The sequence below is a fragment of the Nicotiana tomentosiformis genome, chromosome 3 (assembly GCF_000390325.3).
Source record: "Nicotiana tomentosiformis chromosome 3, ASM39032v3, whole genome shotgun sequence".
Lineage (NCBI taxonomy): Eukaryota > Viridiplantae > Streptophyta > Magnoliopsida > Solanales > Solanaceae > Nicotiana > Nicotiana tomentosiformis.
The window spans coordinates 66,431,677-66,452,117 of NC_090814.1; the positions used below are offsets into that span (position 1 = coordinate 66,431,677).

At 34.9% G+C, this 20,441-nt stretch overlaps 2 protein-coding genes across 3 annotated transcripts; both read left to right on the forward strand.

Moving 5' to 3' along the window:
• The first annotated feature begins 2,719 nt into the window (after positions 1-2,719).
• On the forward strand, positions 2,720-6,057 carry LOC104104305 (high mobility group B protein 7). Of its 2 annotated transcripts, none has more exons than XM_070197060.1 (7): positions 2,720-3,026; positions 3,142-3,300; positions 3,632-3,719; positions 3,866-3,955; positions 5,013-5,057; positions 5,170-5,259; positions 5,380-6,057. In XM_070197060.1, exons 1-6 carry the CDS (start codon positions 2,944-2,946, stop codon positions 5,227-5,229), a joined length of 525 nt encoding a protein of 174 aa, XP_070053161.1. In that variant the 5' UTR covers positions 2,720-2,943; the 3' UTR covers positions 5,230-5,259; positions 5,380-6,057. The 2 variants fall into 2 exon arrangements, with proteins under 2 accessions (XP_070053161.1, XP_009610651.1); XM_009612356.4 differs by having other exon boundaries at positions 5,173-5,259.
• Positions 6,058-7,108: 1,051 nt separating this feature from the next.
• Positions 7,109-13,115, forward strand: LOC104104304 (5-amino-6-(5-phospho-D-ribitylamino)uracil phosphatase, chloroplastic). Its single transcript, XM_009612355.4, has 11 exons — positions 7,109-7,313; positions 7,395-7,535; positions 8,594-8,662; positions 8,769-8,873; positions 9,792-9,846; positions 10,841-10,914; positions 11,293-11,376; positions 11,451-11,591; positions 11,684-11,749; positions 12,181-12,290; positions 12,580-13,115. Exons 1-11 carry the CDS (start codon positions 7,215-7,217, stop codon positions 12,746-12,748), a joined length of 1,113 nt encoding a protein of 370 aa, XP_009610650.1. The 5' UTR covers positions 7,109-7,214; the 3' UTR covers positions 12,749-13,115.
• The last annotated feature ends 7,326 nt before the right edge of the window (positions 13,116-20,441 follow it).

The following is a 20,441-nucleotide window of genomic DNA, read 5'->3' on the forward strand; positions in this document are numbered from 1 at the left end:
CATTAAGGTTTTTATCCCATTAGGCGAACACCTAGGTGAAGGTCATAGCCCTAGACCTTTTACAAACTTGAAAAATAACAAAAATAATTAACCTAGTCTTATTTCTTTACTTTGCAATCCTTAGTTTTAAAATAGAAACAACAACAAAACCATTTTGTGGAAGTGCAAATTAAGATAGTTCAAATTCACGCATTAGAATATATACTCCTAACTCCCATCTAGCTCCATGTGGATTCGATCCCGACTCTTCATTGGATTAATATAATTGCAATTGATTGTGTCATACTTTGTTTTGAGGTATGCATTGTGCGCGATAGGTCAGGAAGCTCGGCACGAGGGATTGTGCGGAGTTGACAAACGCACCTTGACGGAGGCAAGACGCATTTCACATGGACATACGAGATGTCATGACAATGGAAAGGCAAAACCATGTTAAAGCAGGGGCAAATGCAAGGCAAGGCAAGACAAGAAATGACAAGGGCATGGGCAGATTTGATCAAGTTGGGGGCGACTTGACATAAGTGGGTTGCTGAGGCAACGAACGTGTGCGGCTAAGTCAATGGGCGACAAGCTGTGATCATGACATTGGAGCGGAGCAGTGTCAAAGGGCAAGGCTAGGCGCAATGCCAACCTTGGGCGTGCAGCAGCTGGCCAAAACAAGCACATGCAGTGCACATGATAGGGCAGTTGAGCGGTTACAATTGCCCCATCCAAACATGACTCATCATGGGGCTAAGTGGAGGCACGTTTTTAGATCATGGCTGATTGTGTGACTTAGTGGTATACATTTTTAGCATGTTCTCCATGTTTGCCCATCAGTTGGGGCTTGTCAATTGATTGCTTTAAATGCTGCCAAGTGTAATTGGGTAGCCTGCACTATAAATATCTGCATAAGGCTGTCCCAAAGGGGCAGAACTTAGTCTTGTGGCAAAGTGTTAGCCAAAAACATCTAAGTGTAATTCCTAAGGGTGAAAAATTTATTTTGGGGTAGGGGACTAGGGAGTTCTTTGTTCTTGGCCATAGGGTTGGCTTCTTTGTATACTAGTATTCACATATTAATACGAGTTGGGAAGAAATTCCTGTAAATTTCGTGTGTGCCTTTACTTTTCTTGTTGCCTTAATTTTTCTAAGTCCCAAACGTCCCTAAAATAATTCTAAAGTGTTGGAAAGGCTGAAGTCAATGCTGGGCTTGACTGACGCACGGTGGTGAAGCTCGGGCAGAATCCGAGTGACATAAATCACCCTTGTGACAATAGCCATGTTAGGGCTAAAACATTGTTATTCACAATCACTTAAAGTTGACAACACAACTACTGGTTGCCGGTTGCACCACTAATCTCCAATTTCTTAAAATACCTTATATTATTCTTGACATCATTTTCTTAACTACTAGGACAATTGTGTTACTCTTGTGCCTGCTTACTTGCATTATTGTGTTCCCCTCTAACCCGAATTTCGTACCTAAATTCGTCGTTTGGCTACAGGGATTAGGAGTTATCTCAGAATAAAATTTGGGAATAAATTTGTTCAATATCCGTTTGTTTTTGGTACCAAAAATATCTCTGTCATTTATATTTTAGACAACAAATGCCCTTAAACTGTTAGTCTTGTCATTGAATGTGACATGACAGTCCAACTAGGTTAGATTTGTTTACATGACCATCCATCTAAGCAATCCAACATGGCAAAATTATTTTTTCGGAAAAATTATTTTTTCAAAAATATTTTTAAAATAAAAAATCAACACTTATTCCGAAAAAAGTAAAAAAAATTCTAGAAAAATTATTTTCCGAAATAAATAATTTTTCCGGGAATATTTTACTTTTTTCGGAAATAGTGTTGCTTTTGTGGTCCAAATGCACTTAAACCGTTATATATTTTTTCGGAAAAATTATTTATTTTGGAATTTTTTATTAAAATACAAAATCAACACATATTCCGAAAAAAGTAAAAAAAAATTTTCGAAAAATAATTTTTCCGAAATTATTTTTATTTTTTTCGGAATAAGTGTTGATTTTGTACTTTTTTTAAAAATCCGAAAAATTATTTTTTCGGAAAATATTTTATCCGGAAAATTATTTTTTTGGAAAATTATTTTTCCAGATTTGTTTTTATTTTTTTCGGAATAAGTGTTGATTTTGTATTTTTAAAAAAAATTCGGAAAAATAATTTTACGAAAAAATAATTTTGCCATGTTGGATTGCTTAGGTGGATGGCCATGTAAGCAAATCTAACCCAGTTGGATTGCCATGTCATATTCAATGACAAGACTAGCAGTTTAAGGGCATTTGTTGTCCAAAATATAAACGACAGAGATATTTTTGGTACAAAAAACAAACGGAATGCATTTTTGAGCTATTTCAGATAGTTCAAGGGCATTTTTGGCCCTTTTCCGTTGATTGTGAGTATTTGTTAAAATAAAGATAAAATTTATATCAAAATCATAGATTTATCTAATATCATATAGAGTATGAGATTATTTATCGTGATTATATATATATATATATATATATATATATATATATATATATATTATTTTATAATCAGAATTTGAACCAAACCGACCCCACTTACCCAAGATCTACGCAGCTTCACTTTTCACGTGTCATTTCCATATAGGTCCGTACAATCCCCACTTTTGAGTCATCGCGGGAAATCTTTGCCCTTTTCTTAAAGGCGCTTCAATTTCATTATTATAGACACTTTTCAAGTCCCCGCCTGCACCCCTAAAATGTAGAAAATCCTCTCGTCCCGCTAAAATGTACCCCTAATGGCGACGTGTCCCGCCACTCCTTAATTACTTTACTACTCCCCTAAGCATTAAGCAAAGGCGTTATCCTACACCCAGGTGCATGTTAGTCTAAATTTTGCCCCTTATAGCCATATTAATGGCAATTTCAATCTTCCATTAAAATCGAAGTTAAGAGGTTGGCTTTGGATTCAATGGTGTATCAAGCTAGAACAAGGAAACGGGTCCACGGTATCCAAATACGTCGTGGTCCCGACGGCAGTGCCTTTCAAAAATGGTACCCCCCCCCCCCCCCCTTTTCTTTGCTTCCCCCACTTTAATTTACTCCGACTGCTAATCTATGTGGGGTTCTTAAATATGTATCTATTAATGCGAGTATATTTATATCGCAGTGAAATATGTGGCATTTCAGTGGCTGTCGCATTGGCTGACATGCACGAATGTGAACCCAGAAAGGATGTTAAGAAATTGAAATGCCAACCCAGGAGAGCAATCGTTGTTAAGGAGCAGAGGCCCATTGACCAACCCAAATCAGCTTTTCGAGTTTTCATGTAAGTTTGCTCTTATTCCTCTGTTTAGTAACTCTCAATCGTATTTATGAGTTTTGCTATGCCTATTTAAACATACTCAATGTGTGTGCCAAATCTTACATTAAAAACCGTATTACCTATTGGGAGATATTTCATATTAATAAAATCATGGTCTTAAGTGGTCATGGACTCATTTTGCGAAGCGAGTAATTTCGCTAAAGGTGCTCAAAATTCAAGCAGTGATATTTGACTTATATTTACAATATAATTCTCTGGTTAATGGTGTTTAGCTAACCACCCTTCGCTAGTTGTAGCTCTTCCGTTGCATGACCTCATGGGTTTGGTATTGCAGGGAGGAATTTGTGAAGACAAACATGGACGGGAATGAGTTAGAAGTGGATAAGAAAGGTTTTGAGACATGGAAAAATATGACACGTGAGGTAGTTTATTTAGTACTTCTAGCCGTTTCTGTTTGCGCTTTTGGCTATATTCTTTAATCACACATCGCTAGCTAATCATGGTTCATCATCATTTGTTCATTGAAGTGTTTACTTATGTGGTTGACAAACTCCATTATTTATTTCAGGAGAGGTTCTTGTACTTCATGAAAGCCGATAAAATTAATCTTGCATACTTGAAGCTTTTGCGCAGAGAGGAGAATGATATGCAATGGAGGGTAATCAGCATTTTACATTTCTTTGTAATGCTGCTATTGCATATTCCTTGGATGATCATTGTTTGCCACTTTACATATTGTGCTCCTAAATGCACTCCTCAAAAAAAAATAGTGTGCTCCTAAATGCACTCTGCTGGCTAGTGATGCATTTTTAAATAAAAATATGGCCTTGTTTGTATAGTATGGCATCCATTCTTGAATTTTCCTATGTCCTTCGAAAATTCCCAAATTTCAGCCTTGATTGAATTTCTTATGTTTTTTTTTAAACTGAAAATTCTCTCTTTTAGGAAGTTGCACGCTTATTGCTTCAGGGAATGCAAACATGATAAAATTACATTTTTTCTTATCCAGTAATTTCTAGGAGAGGACATTGATTTCTACTTGACATTAGATAAACAATCGAATCACGTCAATGATAAAAATAGTTCATATTCCAAAATTGTGTTCATCCTCCCCATTATCTGCAATTTTATTAGTCTCTCGAGCAAACATACTAGTATCTCTTACGAATGCACATTTGCCTAAGATCATGATCTAATTGAACATATCTGCCTCTAGCTTTCCAACTAGAAACTCGATTACTGTGTATTATAACTGCTGAAGACATCTGGAGGCTTAATGTACTTCAACTGTGGAAGTTTTACATCGAGAGCTCATCATGCTCTTTTATGTATTTAGTTTCTCTCTCTACATTATTTCCTTATAATTCTTTGAAAAGCTTGATACTATGATCTGCTTAATAAGTACTAATAATTTCCTTAAGGATAATGCTTTTGGTTTCTTCGATCTTTCTGATTTCTCATTAAGATGCTTAACTTTGAAATATAAGTTTCTGGATACTGTAAATGACATTAACATCCTATGTCTCCTGAATCTATCAGGATATTCTTATGGCTTTAATTTTTGGAAGGTTTCTTCTCTGACATGCTCGATGAATAATAAGTTAGTTCGTCTGCGATAGTGCATTTGGTCCCTCTTATCTTTTGCATTCCTCAATTAGATTTTTAACTTTCAAGTACAACTTTTAGAATACTGTAAATGATGTTTGCATCTATAGGCGGACGACGAGGCGGATTCAGCTGAAGTTGGCAAGTACGATTGGGTACGTTCCTTTGCCTCTAGTTTCCTCTAGAATTTTGGTTTTAGCTGATTTCTTTTCCATATTGAATCACAATAGCGATGCACACATTGCTGACTTGTTGTCTTCTTGTTAGCAGAATTATGAATATTATGATTATGATTCTGAATCTTCTGGGGATTTGATTCTGGCTTGAGACAAGGAAGAGCTTTGACAACACTAAAGGGTAGCGATTCTATTTCTCACTTATTTTTGTTTGCTTGTATTTGAATTTAGAGTATGTAGTAATGCTGTAATGGGCTCCTAATACCACAATGCAACTCTTCTCTTTTCTTCCATGAAACAGGACGGTTTGTTTCCATGGACAGCTGGTATAATATCTTGAGGATTGAACATCATTTTGAGGGCTCCATGCTTTGAATTGGTGGAGCCTTTATGTCAATGGCTGGCATCTGTTTTTGTGCAGAAGCCTTGCCCATTCCTACCTTATTGGAGGCAAGTCAGGTGGATTGTCTATTTGTTACTATAGGAGTTAGGATATTGAACATTGATACATTTTCTCAGACAATCACCAGTGATACATATCTTGAGATCAGCCAGGAGCCTTGTATAGGATGTTTTTTTGGTAAAGGTTTGCGTTTGATTTGTAGGCTTCCTCCTGGAATAGGGCCTATGTGTACAGTCTATTATGAAATGTGCATGTTCATTGAATTATTTATATTTGAATGTGACAGTGGATGATCATTCTCTTCCCAATAGGAAATATTGAAAACACCTTAATACTACCAAATTGAAGTGGTGCTTTCGTTGCTTAAAGCGATGAAGCGCGCTGGGGTGGGGTGGGGTGGGGTGGGGGTAGGGGGTTACACTTCACGGATGAAGCCAGAGAAGTGTGCTTTTGCTGTCGATTCTTTGAATCTCAACTTTGAACAATTGGACTAATATCAGCATTACTGTATATTAGATGCTGAAATTAGTTATTTTAGTTACAATTTTATTATTATAGTACTAAACTCATATATAACTAGATTTGGTATAGCACATGTGGCAACTTCCTTTCTTCATAATAAGAAAGATGTGCCTTCATCTTTTGAAGTTTAATTTGTAGATTAATATTTGAGAGTTGGCATTTGTGTAAAGATTGATTTCAGAATTGGTATAAAGCATTTCAAGTTGCCAAAGGAAGTACAGATGGTACCAAAAGTTGCTAACATTTTTATTCCTGAACGTCGATTTACTATATCCTGAAAATCTTAAAGTGATACCAGTATTAAGATTGGGTCCATTGGAAGTAACAACCACTATCTATGTATTTGTTATGATATAATTTTTTTTTCCATGTAAAGCATTTCATTTTTTCTTGTGCTAAGGTATGTAAGTTATAGTTATACTAGGAGGTGGTGAATGGGGCAATGAGTGGTGTTTTGGGAATAATTTGAAACATTAAAAGATTGATAATAATGTTTGGGCTAGTCGAATGGTATGAAACTGAGTAATCAATTTATGTTTTGCACAAAACAGAAAAAGAAAAAAAAAGGTTCTGTCTACTAATAACTATATCTTTTGTCATCGGTTATAAAGAAAACTCTTCTGTGAGGAAAACACTTTCAAATAATCAAATATTTAAACTAATTTCATAAAGATATTTTCGAAAAATAATCTTTTCACTTATTTAAAAACACCTCTAGTAAACTCAAACGGTCACAAAGCGATACCAAAAGGACTTCTTTTGGCAAAATACAAAAGCAAGATGCTTAATTCCGTCTATGTGAGCTTGTTTACATTGTTGGTTTGAAGTCCGAATAAAAGAGATCATAGATTGACAATCCATATAAAATTAGCCAATTTATTAATCCTCATAATACACGTATTAATGGAAAGTGCTCATCCAAAACTTATTTCGGATTAAGCGTAAATTTTTATTATTTATGATCATAAAATGAAATCAGGACGCCTACGGTATAAAGATGAAAAAGAAAATGGTAATTTATGGAAAACCATCTAAGAGGCCATGTATTCGAGGCCATAACCATCAATGGCCCATACCATTTGAAAACAAATTAAATGGATAAGTAAAGGTAGGCCCAACCTTGAGCTGCGGAGAAACGACCATCTCCTCCTCCTCCTCCTCTCGTTTTAATCTCAAAAGCTTCTCTCTCAATTTAATTACCCGTACTAAAAATGGAAGGTACTCTTAGCTTCAGGAGTTGCTCTCAGGCTCAGCTCCCCTTACAACCAACTTCTTTCCCTCCTCAATTCCCCAACAAGTTCCAATTCTTGGTTCGCTCTTGCTATTTTCCTCTTATATTAGTTTTTTCCTTTTTTTTATTCCAATTTTATTAATTGAGATTTTGTATGCAGAGAGTGCAGAAAACGAAGCCTTTGAGCTCGCCGCAGTGTTATCAGAGCCGTCGTTTGGTGATTAGGAAGGCGTTGGGGACGGGCGATAATGGGCACTTTGAAGATTTTCCAGTTACACATAACAAGATTTTTATGGAAGAGGTAGGTATTTTGCCTTTACTAGCTTCTTTTTAAACTTATTTCATCTATATTGCTGACAGAGGCTGAGCTAGAATTTGAACCTTATCGGAGATTATAATTCTTTTAAGTTACTGGGTCCTAATTTAATAATTTGTACATAATCATTGGATTTCTTAATACAAATACGTAGTTTGAACAAAAGTTACTGGGTTAAGCCGAACCCGCAACCTGTTCCGCCCCTTTGCACCTAGCCACCTATATTTTCCGGCCGTTTCCTCTTAGGTTGAGGCTCATAGCTTAAGAATAATATTATGGTTTATCTTCTTCATTTATATTCCTGTCTTTGAATTTTTTTTCATCCCATTTCTCTGTTCCAAAACGAAATGACGGGTTCAAAATACAAGAGTCAAAACATCTAATATTTCGTTTAAAATAATTATTTAATTCATATCTAGAAACTACACAAAATGTTCCCAAGAGGATCTTTGAATGGTTGAGGCATAGGAGTAATAATTAGGAGGTCTCGCGTTTGGGTGCTATTTATACCACTTAGTGACAATCCATTTGCTTTAGTCTTGTTGGTCAGAGACTCGGAGTTACTTGGTAGCTTTGGTCATGGGCAGTGGCGGAGCCAACAATATATGCTAGGAGATTCAAAAAGAAATACTACTAGTATGTTCCAGTTTGGATTTGAACCTATGACCTAGAGCAATTTTTGAACCCCTTTGCCACTATACAGGAATCTTCTCTTATGTTAAGGGGATTCAACAGTTTATATATGACCAAAAAAATTCATTTTTGCTAGTATTATTTTCCGGCGAAGGGGATTCAATTGAACCCCTTGGTTCTATATAGCTCCGTCCCTGCTCATGGGATGTAACATGTTGCCTACTGAATACTCGAGTTGCACACAAGGTGGCCTAAGCACCGCCATCATTTAAAAAAAACTTTAAGTTACAATATTTCTAATTAAAAGTATTTAGAAAAATGTTTGAACGAACAGTTTGATTTCCCAATAGTGATATCGTTGTTTAAAATGGGACTAAGGGGTATTTATTTGTGTGTATTGGATTTTGCAGGCAATTGGTGCCGAATACGGAGAAGGTTTTGAGACATTTAGACCCAATGGAATGCTCAAAGTTGATGTGGTAAGTCCAAAAGTTTAGTTTTTGTAGCATGGTTTATGAGTCTTTGCGCCTTGTGGTGCTCCAGGCACCAGATCTATACTCAAAGAGTTCCTTTTTATGGATTTAGGATTTCTTAAATGATAGACTGCAAGCAGGTTTCCTCCAAAGAATCCGTTATGCGATGAAGCCTGATGAAGCTTATGGCCTCATTTTCTCTTGGGATAATGTGGTGGTAAGACCTCAATCTTTGACTATCTGGTCTAATTTAGGAGAGCTTGCCTGATTTGTGATAGTATAAATGAACGTGGTCCCTGAAGCCTGGCTGACAAATTATTATGTCTTCGTAAAAGGAAATAATTTTCTGTTGTTGATTACTTGATTTGCCCTATGATTCTTGAAGTGTGCTGGTTTTCATTCAGATCCAACATTTGATGACCTTGCCTTAAAAACTCATAACCTCCTCCTCTTTTCTTCTTTTCTTTTCCGCATTCCTTTCTGGTTCTTATATGGGGGACTTTATCTTAAATTAGGTTTGAAAGATAGATTAAACATGGATAGGATTATACTGCAATAGAAGTACAAGATACCCGAATTCTGATGTTTTCATCACTCACCCTAGGAGTTGATGCTATAACAACAACAACAACAACTACTACTATGCCTCAGTCCTAAACAAGTTTATGCTTCAAAATATGACTCCTACTGAATAGAGGTGGCTTGTTTTGTATCAGACAAAGTATTAGGTGCATGGACTGGAACTCAGACAAAGTATTAGGTGCATGGACTGGAACTCAGACAAAAGGCCACAGGAACTTGGGTTCATGTTAAGAAAGAAGAACTTGATAGAATGAGAAAAAAAAGTTATATGCATATGAACAATGTATATCTTGATCACATGTTTGTCTAAATATATTGATATAGTATGATGGTAGAGAGAGAGATAAGATAAAATTTGGATTGATTTCCTGTAGACATGTTGCTGAAGAGAAGGTGTAAGATAATTTTAGACCAAAGATGTGGTAAGATATTACGTTCCAATAATGAAGCTAACAGTAATTGCTTTGCTGAGTTCTTTTCTTCTACTTGAGTGGAAGTCGCAACATTCAACTCTTTGTTGACAAAGTAAGTAGTTCCACATCTTATTTTTCAGGCAGATTCTGGAGCTCTGAAGTTGGATGCGTGGAATCAACTTGCCTCTGAAGAAGGTGAGTGACTTGCCATTTTCTCTCTGAGTAATTGAAGTTCACTTGGTTTGCATGTAAATATCAATATATTTCAGCAGTAAAGCATTAGTCAATCCGAGTGGGATTGAAATTAGAGAATCATACTTTTGTTTCATATTGTAGTACAGTGGAATTATTTGCCCTTACATCATTTGAAAAAAAAGAAGGAAAAATCCTCTAAAAGGGAAATGGGTTTATATTAAAGTTCTAAAGTTTTCTAGGGCCCCTAAAAGAGAATGAGAAAATGGGAATGTGATAGGATTTAGCTGTCTGCTGCCAGTACTGGCATATCCATCTGGAGTGCCAGTAACATGTCATCCGTGCATAATCAGGGATCTTATTGGCACTTTTAGTATCTCCATATCAATGTGAGACAGTGAGTGGTAACTGTTTTTCCAATTTTTAATGAGGTTCGTAAATATATAGGTCAGATTCTTTTTGGCCTCTGTGAATCCAAATTGACCTATATCAGAGATCAGGGTGAAATTGGCTTTTCTAAATGGTTTATCTCCCGTCACGGGCTGAATTTAAGCCTTGATCTTGGGGGAAAGGGAGAGGGGCGGTGGCTGACTGATCCAACCCCACCTCCATCCCCCAAAAAATATTTATGAACATCGAACAATGAGCCGTTTCAATGTTAGTCCTACGAAAAATGAGCCCTTATAAGCAACTTATGGTTTGCAATCATACAAGAAGCATAATCTTATAGGCCGTAAGTTTGCAATTTTAAACAATTGGGAAGGGTATGATATAAAACTAATCTTTGCAGTTCATGGGGATATAATAAATAGCTAAAGCATGATCTTCTTATCCTATTAAAAACAACAATTGCTGTTTTTCCGGACTTGGTCTAGTGAATTTTCAGAGAATACAGCACCTGTACTTTCCTCAGTTTGTATATTCACATATCTGATGCTTTTAGTTTTGACTATATTTTGTCAAATAATATAAATTATTTATCATTTGTTATGTGCAGGATTAGAGATTCCTGAAGATTATAATGTGCAACGGCTGTTACTTTATGCAGATGCTGATCATGTTCTAGATAAGGTTTGTAGTTGATGATCATACAACTCATGAGTGCCTATTTTTATTTGTACAATGAGTTGGATAGTGACCTTTCTTAATTTTGTTCCAAGTCTGTGGCCCATCAAATTTTTTACTCTTTTGTTAGATAAATAATTGTTAAATACTCTGGGAAATTTGCCTATATATGCCCCCCCCCCCCCACCCACCCACACAAGAAAAAAATAACAGGTGGGGGGGATGTAAAGCTCAAAATGTCATCTGCACAAACTTTTAGGTTTAAATGGTACGAGCCCCACTTGCTTTTGGGAGATTGTTTTCTAGTTTTGCAGAAACTCTTTCTTATATATTCAAAGCTTTATTAAAGCTGTCTATTTCTGAGAAATCATATGCAATTGACAGGTGCTGCTGAGGGAGAAGAAGGAAGCTGATCGAGATCGATTGAAGACGAGGCTTTCCCAAATCTATTATGACAATCTTCTCAAAGTAAATCCTTTTTGCAGAATAATCATGCTGTCATTTGTCATGAACTCAAGACCATAACTATAATTCTCTTTTAGATTTCAGAACCAATTGAAGGGTTGAAAGAATGGTTGGATGCTGTATCAACTGCCCGTATCCCTTGCGCTGTTGTGTCAAGTCTTGATCGCAGAAATATGGTTGAAGCCTTAGAGCGCATGGGACTCATGAAGTACTTCCAGGTAAAGCTAAATACATTCTCTTAGAGATGATGTATATAATGTGGTCGGCACGTAACATGTGCATGTTGTTTACTGTCATGCTGTTGATGCAGGCAATTGTGACAGAGGAGGACGGAATGGAGTCCATAGCACATAGATTTCTTTCTGCAGCTGTAAAGGTAAGGCTGAAGTGTATTTTGAGTGTTGGACTGGTGCATTTCTAACACTTAAAAGGATTCCAAAACCATATTAAGCTTACTGTCTAATTTGGATTCTTTAGGGATGGGGATGCTTTTAGCAGATTTCATCTCTTACTAGCATATGAGAGAGAAGATTATATATAACTGTGGTGTGTGAACTGAAATTGTGTTTTTTTTCTAAATTTAATCTGGTGTGGCAGTTACAATTTTTTATTTAAACTTACAGCTGCGTTCATTGTTTATTAAATCCTAGAAATATGGCCTGCTGCACCACTTAAATGATAGATCAACTGTATAGTCTCTACTCTTTCCAGTTTCCTCCATGCATTTTAAGCGCAGACCAAAATACAAACCTTCTTTTCGACTCTCTTGGTTTTCTTGGATCTTACCGATTGAAAAATCTTCTGCAGCTGGACAGAAAACCATCAAAGTGTGTGGTGTTTGAGGATGATCCTAGGGGCATAACTGCTGCTCATAACTGTACAATGATGGCTGTAGCACTTATTGGTGCCCACCCAGCGTATGTATTACTGTTTTCTGATTTTTCTCCTTATTGTTGAAGCTCTTGCTTCTGTCTTTTTTTCTCTTTCTTTTGAACTGTCTAATTGCATTATGTTTGGACACAAAATATTCTTTGCTGCCAAAAAGGAGTCCCGGACTCTTCTTCCCTTTAAGGGAGGGGTGGGTTTAGGAGTATGCACTTACTTCAATATCTGTTTTTGAATGTTTGCATTATTTTAAATTTCTTCAAATGCAGTATGTCACTGCTTCTTCTTGCAAATTTTTATTTAGGACTTTGAAACTTGCAGGTACGATTTAGGGCAAGCTGACCTTGCTGTAGGTAGCTTCAGTGAGCTTTCTGTGATCAATCTCAGGAGACTATATGCACATAAAGGCTCCAACTTTATGGACCTACAGAAGCAAATAGTGGAAAAAACACCTCGCAGAAGAAAGCTTACAATTGACACCATTTTCTGATCAAGTTTGATACAACGTCTTCCTCCTTTTCCTACTTGTAAATGGCCTTTTTAGTGTAGAATCTGTAGATCATGCCATCTCTTGCCTTCATTCATTCTTTAGGTAAAATGTAGCTGGCAGAAGATGATTTACCTTGGGGGTAATCGGAAATTCAGAAATCCCTTTTCTTTTTTCTCTCTTTCTTTTGGGGGGTTTTCTGTTTGTGTGATCAAGCCGTTACCAGCAGTTGTATTGGAAATCCGATCCATTTCCCTAATAATAGTTATTTATAGTTACATGTAATATTGTAACTTCTTCTATAACATATAAAAGATTGTATCTTTTTTTCTTTTACACTTCAGTTTGAATGTAGTGGTTGATTTTTCAACTTTGGGTTCGGGTTTATGTTCCTATTTGTGGTTTGTATATTTATGGCTGACAATAAAAAAAGTTGCGTCTGGGCATGAGTAGTTTGATGCTTGTGTTTTTCAGTATTTGTTCTTCATGATTGTTTGTCAGATAGAAAAAATATCATTTCTTCAGTGAAATTTCCGGAAACAATACTGTCAATGAAAATCGCCAAATTGATTTAGATATCCAGTCCTTGCATGTATAACAATAAATTCAATATAATCCAATCTCATAAGTGGGGTCCGGAGAGAATAATGTGTACGCAGACCTTACTCGACCTTGTGAAGGTAGAGAACCTATTTTTGATAGACCTTCGGTTCAGGAAAGGCAGTCATAATATTTTTAAAAAGAAATACAATACTGGAGAAGTCATAAAAAAAAAAAGCAATAACAACATCAAGATAATTGAAGCAAATAAAACAACGGGTAGTACTAGAATCTAAGAATAAGAAAGTAGGAGAATAGAATAGTATTGATATAAGCAATGCACGAATCAAGCCTACTTGTTCAGTATTTTTGCAATTTGTTCTTTTATTAAAAGTTTTGCTGTCTCCAAAACTTTCTTTTGTAAAGTCTCAAGGTTGTTTGTAAAAAGCTGATGTTTTTGTATTTTTAAACAGCTATAGTAACAAATAATCTTCGTCAAAGAGATCTTCTACCACGCCTAATCTGTCATGTTATAGCCTATTTGGCCAAATTTCTCCCCACCCCAAACGTGCCTCTTTTTTTTTCTCTAAAAAATCACTTTTTTCTCTACTTGAGGTGTTTGACCAAGCTTTTTTGGGAAAAAACTATTTTTGGGAAGAAGCATAAGCATTTTTATAGCTTGTTTGGCCAAGCTGGAAAAATTAGCTTATTTTGAGAAGTGTTTTTGAAAAAAGTACTTTTGGAGAGAAGCAGTTTGTGTTTGGCTAATCACTCTGAAAAACACTTTTGAGCAATAATTTGTATTTTGCCAAGCTTTTCAGAAAGTGCTTTTAAGTATCAAATTACGAATAAGAACATGAATAGATTTACTTAATAGTTAATATTATAAGTAAATAAATAATCTTAAAAATTTATTCTTACATGCAATAATTAAATCTTTTTATTTTATTTAAGTAAAATATTAATAAAATTTAAACGTACTTAATTCTTTTAATGTAAGTTAAATATATTAAAAATCATTCAACAAATATAAAAGCATTCACCCCTAAAGTCACTATATATTAGAAAGTTATCCTAAAAATAATAAGAAATATTTATACATTAATATCCTAAGTATTAGGTTTAATAGTTATTTTGGTATATACTATATTTTGTTAAGGGTATTTTTGGTAAGTAGAAAAGTCAAAACTGCTTCTGCTTCTGCTTTTGGAAGAAGCTATTTTTTTCCGCTTCTCAGAAACTGCTTCTGTTTCTTTCCAAAAGCACTTTTTTTCCAAAAAAGCTTGGCAAAATACCTCAAGTTAGAAAAAAAGTATTTTTGAGAAGAAAAAACACTTTTGACCTCTTGAGAAGCTTGGCCAAACAGGTTATTAGAGAAGCAGAAAAAAGTAGCTTCTCCCCTGAAGCAGAAGCAGAAGCAGTTTTGACTTTTATTCTTACCAAAAATATCCTTAACAAAATATGATATATATCAAAATAACCTTACTTATTTTAAACCTAATACTTAGAATTAGAGATTATATTATTGAACTCTCCTAATGTATAAATATTTCTTTTTATTTTTAGTATAGCTTTCTAATATATGGTAACTTTTGGGATGAATGCTTTTATAATTGTTAAATAATTTTTTGATATATTTAAATCATCTTGAAAGAATAAAGTACTTTTAAATTTTATTTTCATGTTTTACTTAAATAAAATGCAAAATATTAATTATTATCTTTAATAATAAACATTTGAAATTATTTATTTATTCATATAATATTAACTATTAAGTAAATCTCTTCATGTCCTTTTTTTTTGGGTAAGAAAATTTTATTTACCAAATAATATTTACAAAACATAAGAAAGATATAGCAAATACACACTGAACATACAACCCCAGGTGTATCAACTTTATAGCTCTAATGCTAGTAATCTAACTCTTGCAAACGTCTCGCTAGCTTCTGCTTCAGTTCTCCTCTACAGTGTATTTCTTGAACAATAACTCTGGTCAACACTGATGCATTTCTACTCTTAGCTTGAAAGATTCCCAGGTTTCTCTCCTTATTCATAATTTGATACTTAAAAATACTTTTTGAAAAGCCTGGCCAAACACAAATTATTGCTCAAAAGTGCTTTTCCAATTGATTAGCCAAACAAAAACTATTTCTCTCCAAAAGTACTTTTTCGAAAAGCACTTCTAGAAAAAATACTTCTCAAAATAAGCAGATTTTTTCAGTTTGGTCAAATAGGCTATTAATCTACATTGATAAAAAGAACTAGTAATAAAATTCTAAAACGAAATTTCATAACACGTTGTCAAAATGAAGAGACCTTGGTTTTAAGCCAATAGAAGCAACATACACTAGATAACGTATGCTGGATTTGGACCATACTTTTTCACAATTGAATTGAGCAGTTAACAAAAGAGATTTTTACCTTCCTATACACTATTTGAAACTTTATTACCTTCCTTACTTAAGTTTCAATTTAATTACATAGGCATATATAATTTACCAATTATATACATTTTAAGAATTTAATGAGAATCAATTAACTCCTATAATCTCGCTAACGTACATAACTCACTCCCTCCACGTTTCTCTATCCATACCCTCCCCCCACGATTATGTATTCTCTCCCTCCACTAACGATCTCTTCCATTTTTGTTCAAAAATCTTTATAATCTCTCTCAATCTTTCTGAATTCTCTGTCAAAATCCTACGAAATCAGTAACAGCTTAAAGTTTTCCTTCCCTTACAATGAAGAAGAAAGGAGTTCTGAAGAATAACCCTAAAAAGCTAATGTTGGTGATATTCCTACTTTTGATTTGGATGTTTTCTCATAGAATTCACCCAAAAAAGTAGTGAAATCGACATATGCAAAACCAGAGACAAAGTCCAAGCTTTCCCCTCGTGAAGCTAGGGCTGAAGTTCGAACAAAACTCAAGCATGACAGAGATGCTGGTGAAATCTCGACATCTGCTAAATCAGTAAAGCGGAAAAGCAAAGAAATTACTCGTGGTGATGATTTCGTCGAAGAAGAATGTATCCCGAAACCTACAAAAAAAAAACCAAACTTTCCCCTACTGTCAAACCTTCAAAAAAAAAAAAAGGTTCAATAATCTCCTAAAACCATACCCCAACAGTTATTAGAGAAAGTAAAATTTTAGTAGTTACAATTTTGATTCTTTTTTTTTTAGTTACAAAACCTGTTCTCATTCTCATGACTATACCTATTTTTTATTTTTCTGTATTTGTAGAAATTTTGTCTACATTGTGTATATTTGTTGTTGGTTATCAACTTTTCTACATTTCACTGGAAATTGCAGATTTCTTGTATATTATTCGAAATAATTTTGTTAGGGAATGTACTACATGATTTAGATAGTTTTATTGGTTGTTATTTGCTCTATTTATAGATGTTAGTTTCATATTCTGTAAACAAATTGTATATATTATGTCTAATTGTTAGTTTCTAATTTCTTGTTCTAAACATAATTTTATCAGTCAATTTGTAGCTTTCAATGTAGTCAGTTGTTATATATGTTTTCTAATTTTGTAACTTACTTGTATGCAATATATTAATGTCTTTTGGACTGTAGCTAAAGTGTAATAAATTTGTGATTATTTTGTTTTTTAGTCTTTAAACAACTTTTATTAACTTACTATTTCTTTTGGTGCAGAATCGAATATTTTTTGCACCACATGATGTTGATTATGGCATCACTAGGCTCCAGACATTATCCAACCCTACTGTTCTGTCAGGCCCCGAACTCGAGGAGCGCGATCGGCGCTCAAACGAGTGAACCCGATCGAGCAAGCCTGTTATATTTTCTTCTACCCAAACTCATCCATGAATAAAGAGGAGATGTACTCCATTAATCAAACATTGAAAAGATTTTATTAATAACTCCCATTTCATTTCCATTAGCAGCTTCATTCATAATTTTCAAATTATTACAAGTTTATAGATATAATGAAAAATATGTTTGCCAAAAATACCAACACATCTAGTTCAATTTCCAACATCGAATATCACCCACAACTTGTCTACGGAGTCTCTAAGTACAACAGAAGTGAAGAATGGAAGTGCCGGCAATAAGGCCCCGGCTATATCTCAAAACACAATGTACAACTCAAACGACATCAGGCCCGGAATAAAGTAGGGCTCACCAAAACCTACTGAATAGAGAGTGACTGCTAACGGGGACCAAAATTGCCTCGCTGATGAACCACCTACATCCATTGAAGATGCAACGCCCCGACAAAAAGGACGTTAGTACATATGGAATAGTACTAGTATGTAAAGCTAACTGTCCTCTTTCAAAATAGAATGCCAACATAAAAGGAAAAACCATGGAAACAACAATCAACAATCAATGATATCCAATTTCTAAATTAAAAAATATTAATTTCCAAAATACGAAGATAATGTTATTTTTGGATGGGAGATCTTTAGCACCGATATACCACTGTTCATAATATCACCGTTCACAAAACCAATGTTCACAATACCAATACCACCGTACTTTTAGCACGGAGTCTGATCATGACCCGATCGACTAGGCCATCTCATCCGAGACATCAACCACAATCACAATTTCAATTACAATTTCCAGCACAATCACCACCATGTGTGCGGCATGGTGTCCGATCACGGCTCGATCGGCTAGGCCATCTCACCACAATACCGTGTGGATCTACATCATCCATTTCTATTAATAATCTCATCCCAATTAAGTAAAATAATTTTATCACATCAATCTCATCCCAAATAAGGGGAATAATCACAATCCATTCCTACACCAGCATGTATAGTTTCGGGGTTAGGTTATTCAACCTACCCTTCTTTGGTGACTATCGATACTCCCAAAAATATTATTGATTTTCTTACAAAGGAAACAACAATATAAATGCATTTACTTCATAACCTTTCATACCGTATATAGCCTCATTGGCACTTTCAACAACTTTTAACATCATTATTTCATTGGCTCTCTTGGCCATACATATGATTTTTCATTCATAGCACAATAGCTGTATTTCATATTCCACACTTTTATTTCTTCCCTTTCATGGATCATCATTATAAATATCAACAAATAGAATATTCCGAAAATCACAACTTTAGGTTCATTAGTAATGAAGGCTTTAAACACAATAGACTTCTTTTCAAGAAATGGAGTAGAATGATTGACAATCGAATCACAAGTTAAAATCATAAACAAGTAACACATCATTTATTCTTGAAATACTTTTTTCCAAAAAAGGGTAATACACAATTTCAACTCACGAATATGTAAGAACGGAAAACACATCGAAACTACTTACAAAATATAATATTAGCTAAAACAGCCGCATATGGGCATCACTTGAGTTCATAAGCTTTTAGGCAATTCTATTTTCGAAGTCAATTTCGGAACAATTGAATCAAAGCTCATTTCATAATCTTTCTCACATCATCTCATTTCATTGGCACCATTGGCCACAAGTATAACTTTCACTCTTGGCACGTTGGCCACACTTTATATTCCCAATCCACTTATTTCACTTCCAACCATCTTTATAGATTGTCAGAAATAAGACATTTTCAATCAAGACTTTAGGTACACATATGAGCAATTAAGAGTCTTAAGCATATCGAGGTTTTCTCACACAATTTGGCATCATAACCTTCATTTGAAACACGACTCAAAGACATAGCATTTTAATACACATATCATTCTTGAACACATTTCCAAAGGATAACATAATGTGATAGGAACATTCGGAACACGTTTTGAATACATAATTCTCGACACTTTGCTTATTCAGGACAATCAAATTTATTGGGAACATCTCGGAACATAGAATAAGGAACTTGAGACAACCATACTTGAAACTTACGGGAACATCATGAAATTCAATTCTAAGAGAGTAGTTTAGCCAACATACCTCAAAATTCATCCCTTAATGATACTACAACGATCCACTATATTAAGCAACTTCAATCTACAAGAACAACATCCAATGAGACCAATATTAGTAACAAATTCCATAATTTAGGCCATTTAGGCACTTTATCAAACACCTAGTATGCATAAATCTCTACATCTCTTAACCATAGAATTAGTTCATCCAACTACTACCATTTACCAACAACTTATCCCACCATCATTCTTAAACAATTCTTAACTTCCAACATCACATACATGACCATTCATCCACACCCAACCAACAAAATTCCATCAAATAATCACCTTTAAATCTCTACAATGGTTATGTATTTAAATTGGGAACTTATGACTTCCAATCACCATACCATAAGTTATAACACATATTTCATACATAAATAATCATCATAGATTAGTTGGAGATGGTAGACATACCTCTTGTAGTGAGACTCTTGAAAATCCCAACTTGTAGGGTTCTTGACCAATTTGGGAATTTGAATGGAATTTTGTGGATCTTCAAGATTAATACTAGTTAATATAGGTATTTAGGAGCAATAATCAACTCAAAATACTCCAAAAATATTACCTTGGTTCATGGGAGGGAAGTGTTGGACGGATTTTCCTTGATATGCAAGTCCTAGCTCAAAGAAATGACTTAATCCCTCTCTCTACCCGGCCTTGAGGGTATTTAATGGGCTCCTACGTGCGCGATCGCGCACTTGGTCGCACATCTGGTCGCGCACTTGAGGCAGAATACCCTCTAATATGTGCATCCGCGCATCTGGTCGCGCATATAGCATAGGTCGATAAAATGGCCATAAATATCTATAGAAATATCCAAATGATGAACGGTTTAATGAGTTGGAAACTACACTCAAAGGGCTTTAATTTGATAGGTAGATCACCTCCTAAGTATATATAGTTTGGTAGCAGCATGCGTTTGAAGTAGGATGTTGTGCGAATTGAGACATCATTTCCACTTAATGTATCCAACTTGTTCCACACAAATTCTTGCCATTCACAAAACTCCTTAGTATGTTCCAACACACCTTAAACACATATTTTCATTTCAAAATGATGTGGTCCTATCCTATAGGTCTCCTTTAATACTCGAATATGTTATTCCCAAATACAGTTGGCGTACTTTAAAATCTTAAATCATTAGGAAATTTTAACGGGGCCTTATATGTTCCTGGCTACATCAAGGTGTTATTGTTTGAAAATGGGTTAACGTTGTTT

Bases quoted from the DNA above. Each gene is read 5' to 3' on its own strand.
- LOC104104305 (XM_070197060.1), top strand. From the start codon at position 2,944: ATGGTGTATCAAGCTAGAACAAGGAAACGGGTCCACGGTATCCAAATA. The intron at 3,027-3,141 runs GTACCCCCCCCC...TTTATATCGCAG, and splicing joins GGCAGTGCCTTTCAAAAATG to TGAAATATGTGGCATTTCAG. The intron at 3,956-5,012 runs GTAATCAGCATT...TTGCATCTATAG, and splicing joins AGAATGATATGCAATGGAGG to GCGGACGACGAGGCGGATTC.
- LOC104104304 (XM_009612355.4), top strand. From the start codon at position 7,215: ATGGAAGGTACTCTTAGCTTCAGGAGTTGCTCTCAGGCTCAGCTCCCC. The intron at 10,915-11,292 runs GTTTGTAGTTGA...TGCAATTGACAG, and splicing joins CTGATCATGTTCTAGATAAG to GTGCTGCTGAGGGAGAAGAA. The intron at 11,592-11,683 runs GTAAAGCTAAAT...CTGTTGATGCAG, and splicing joins GACTCATGAAGTACTTCCAG to GCAATTGTGACAGAGGAGGA.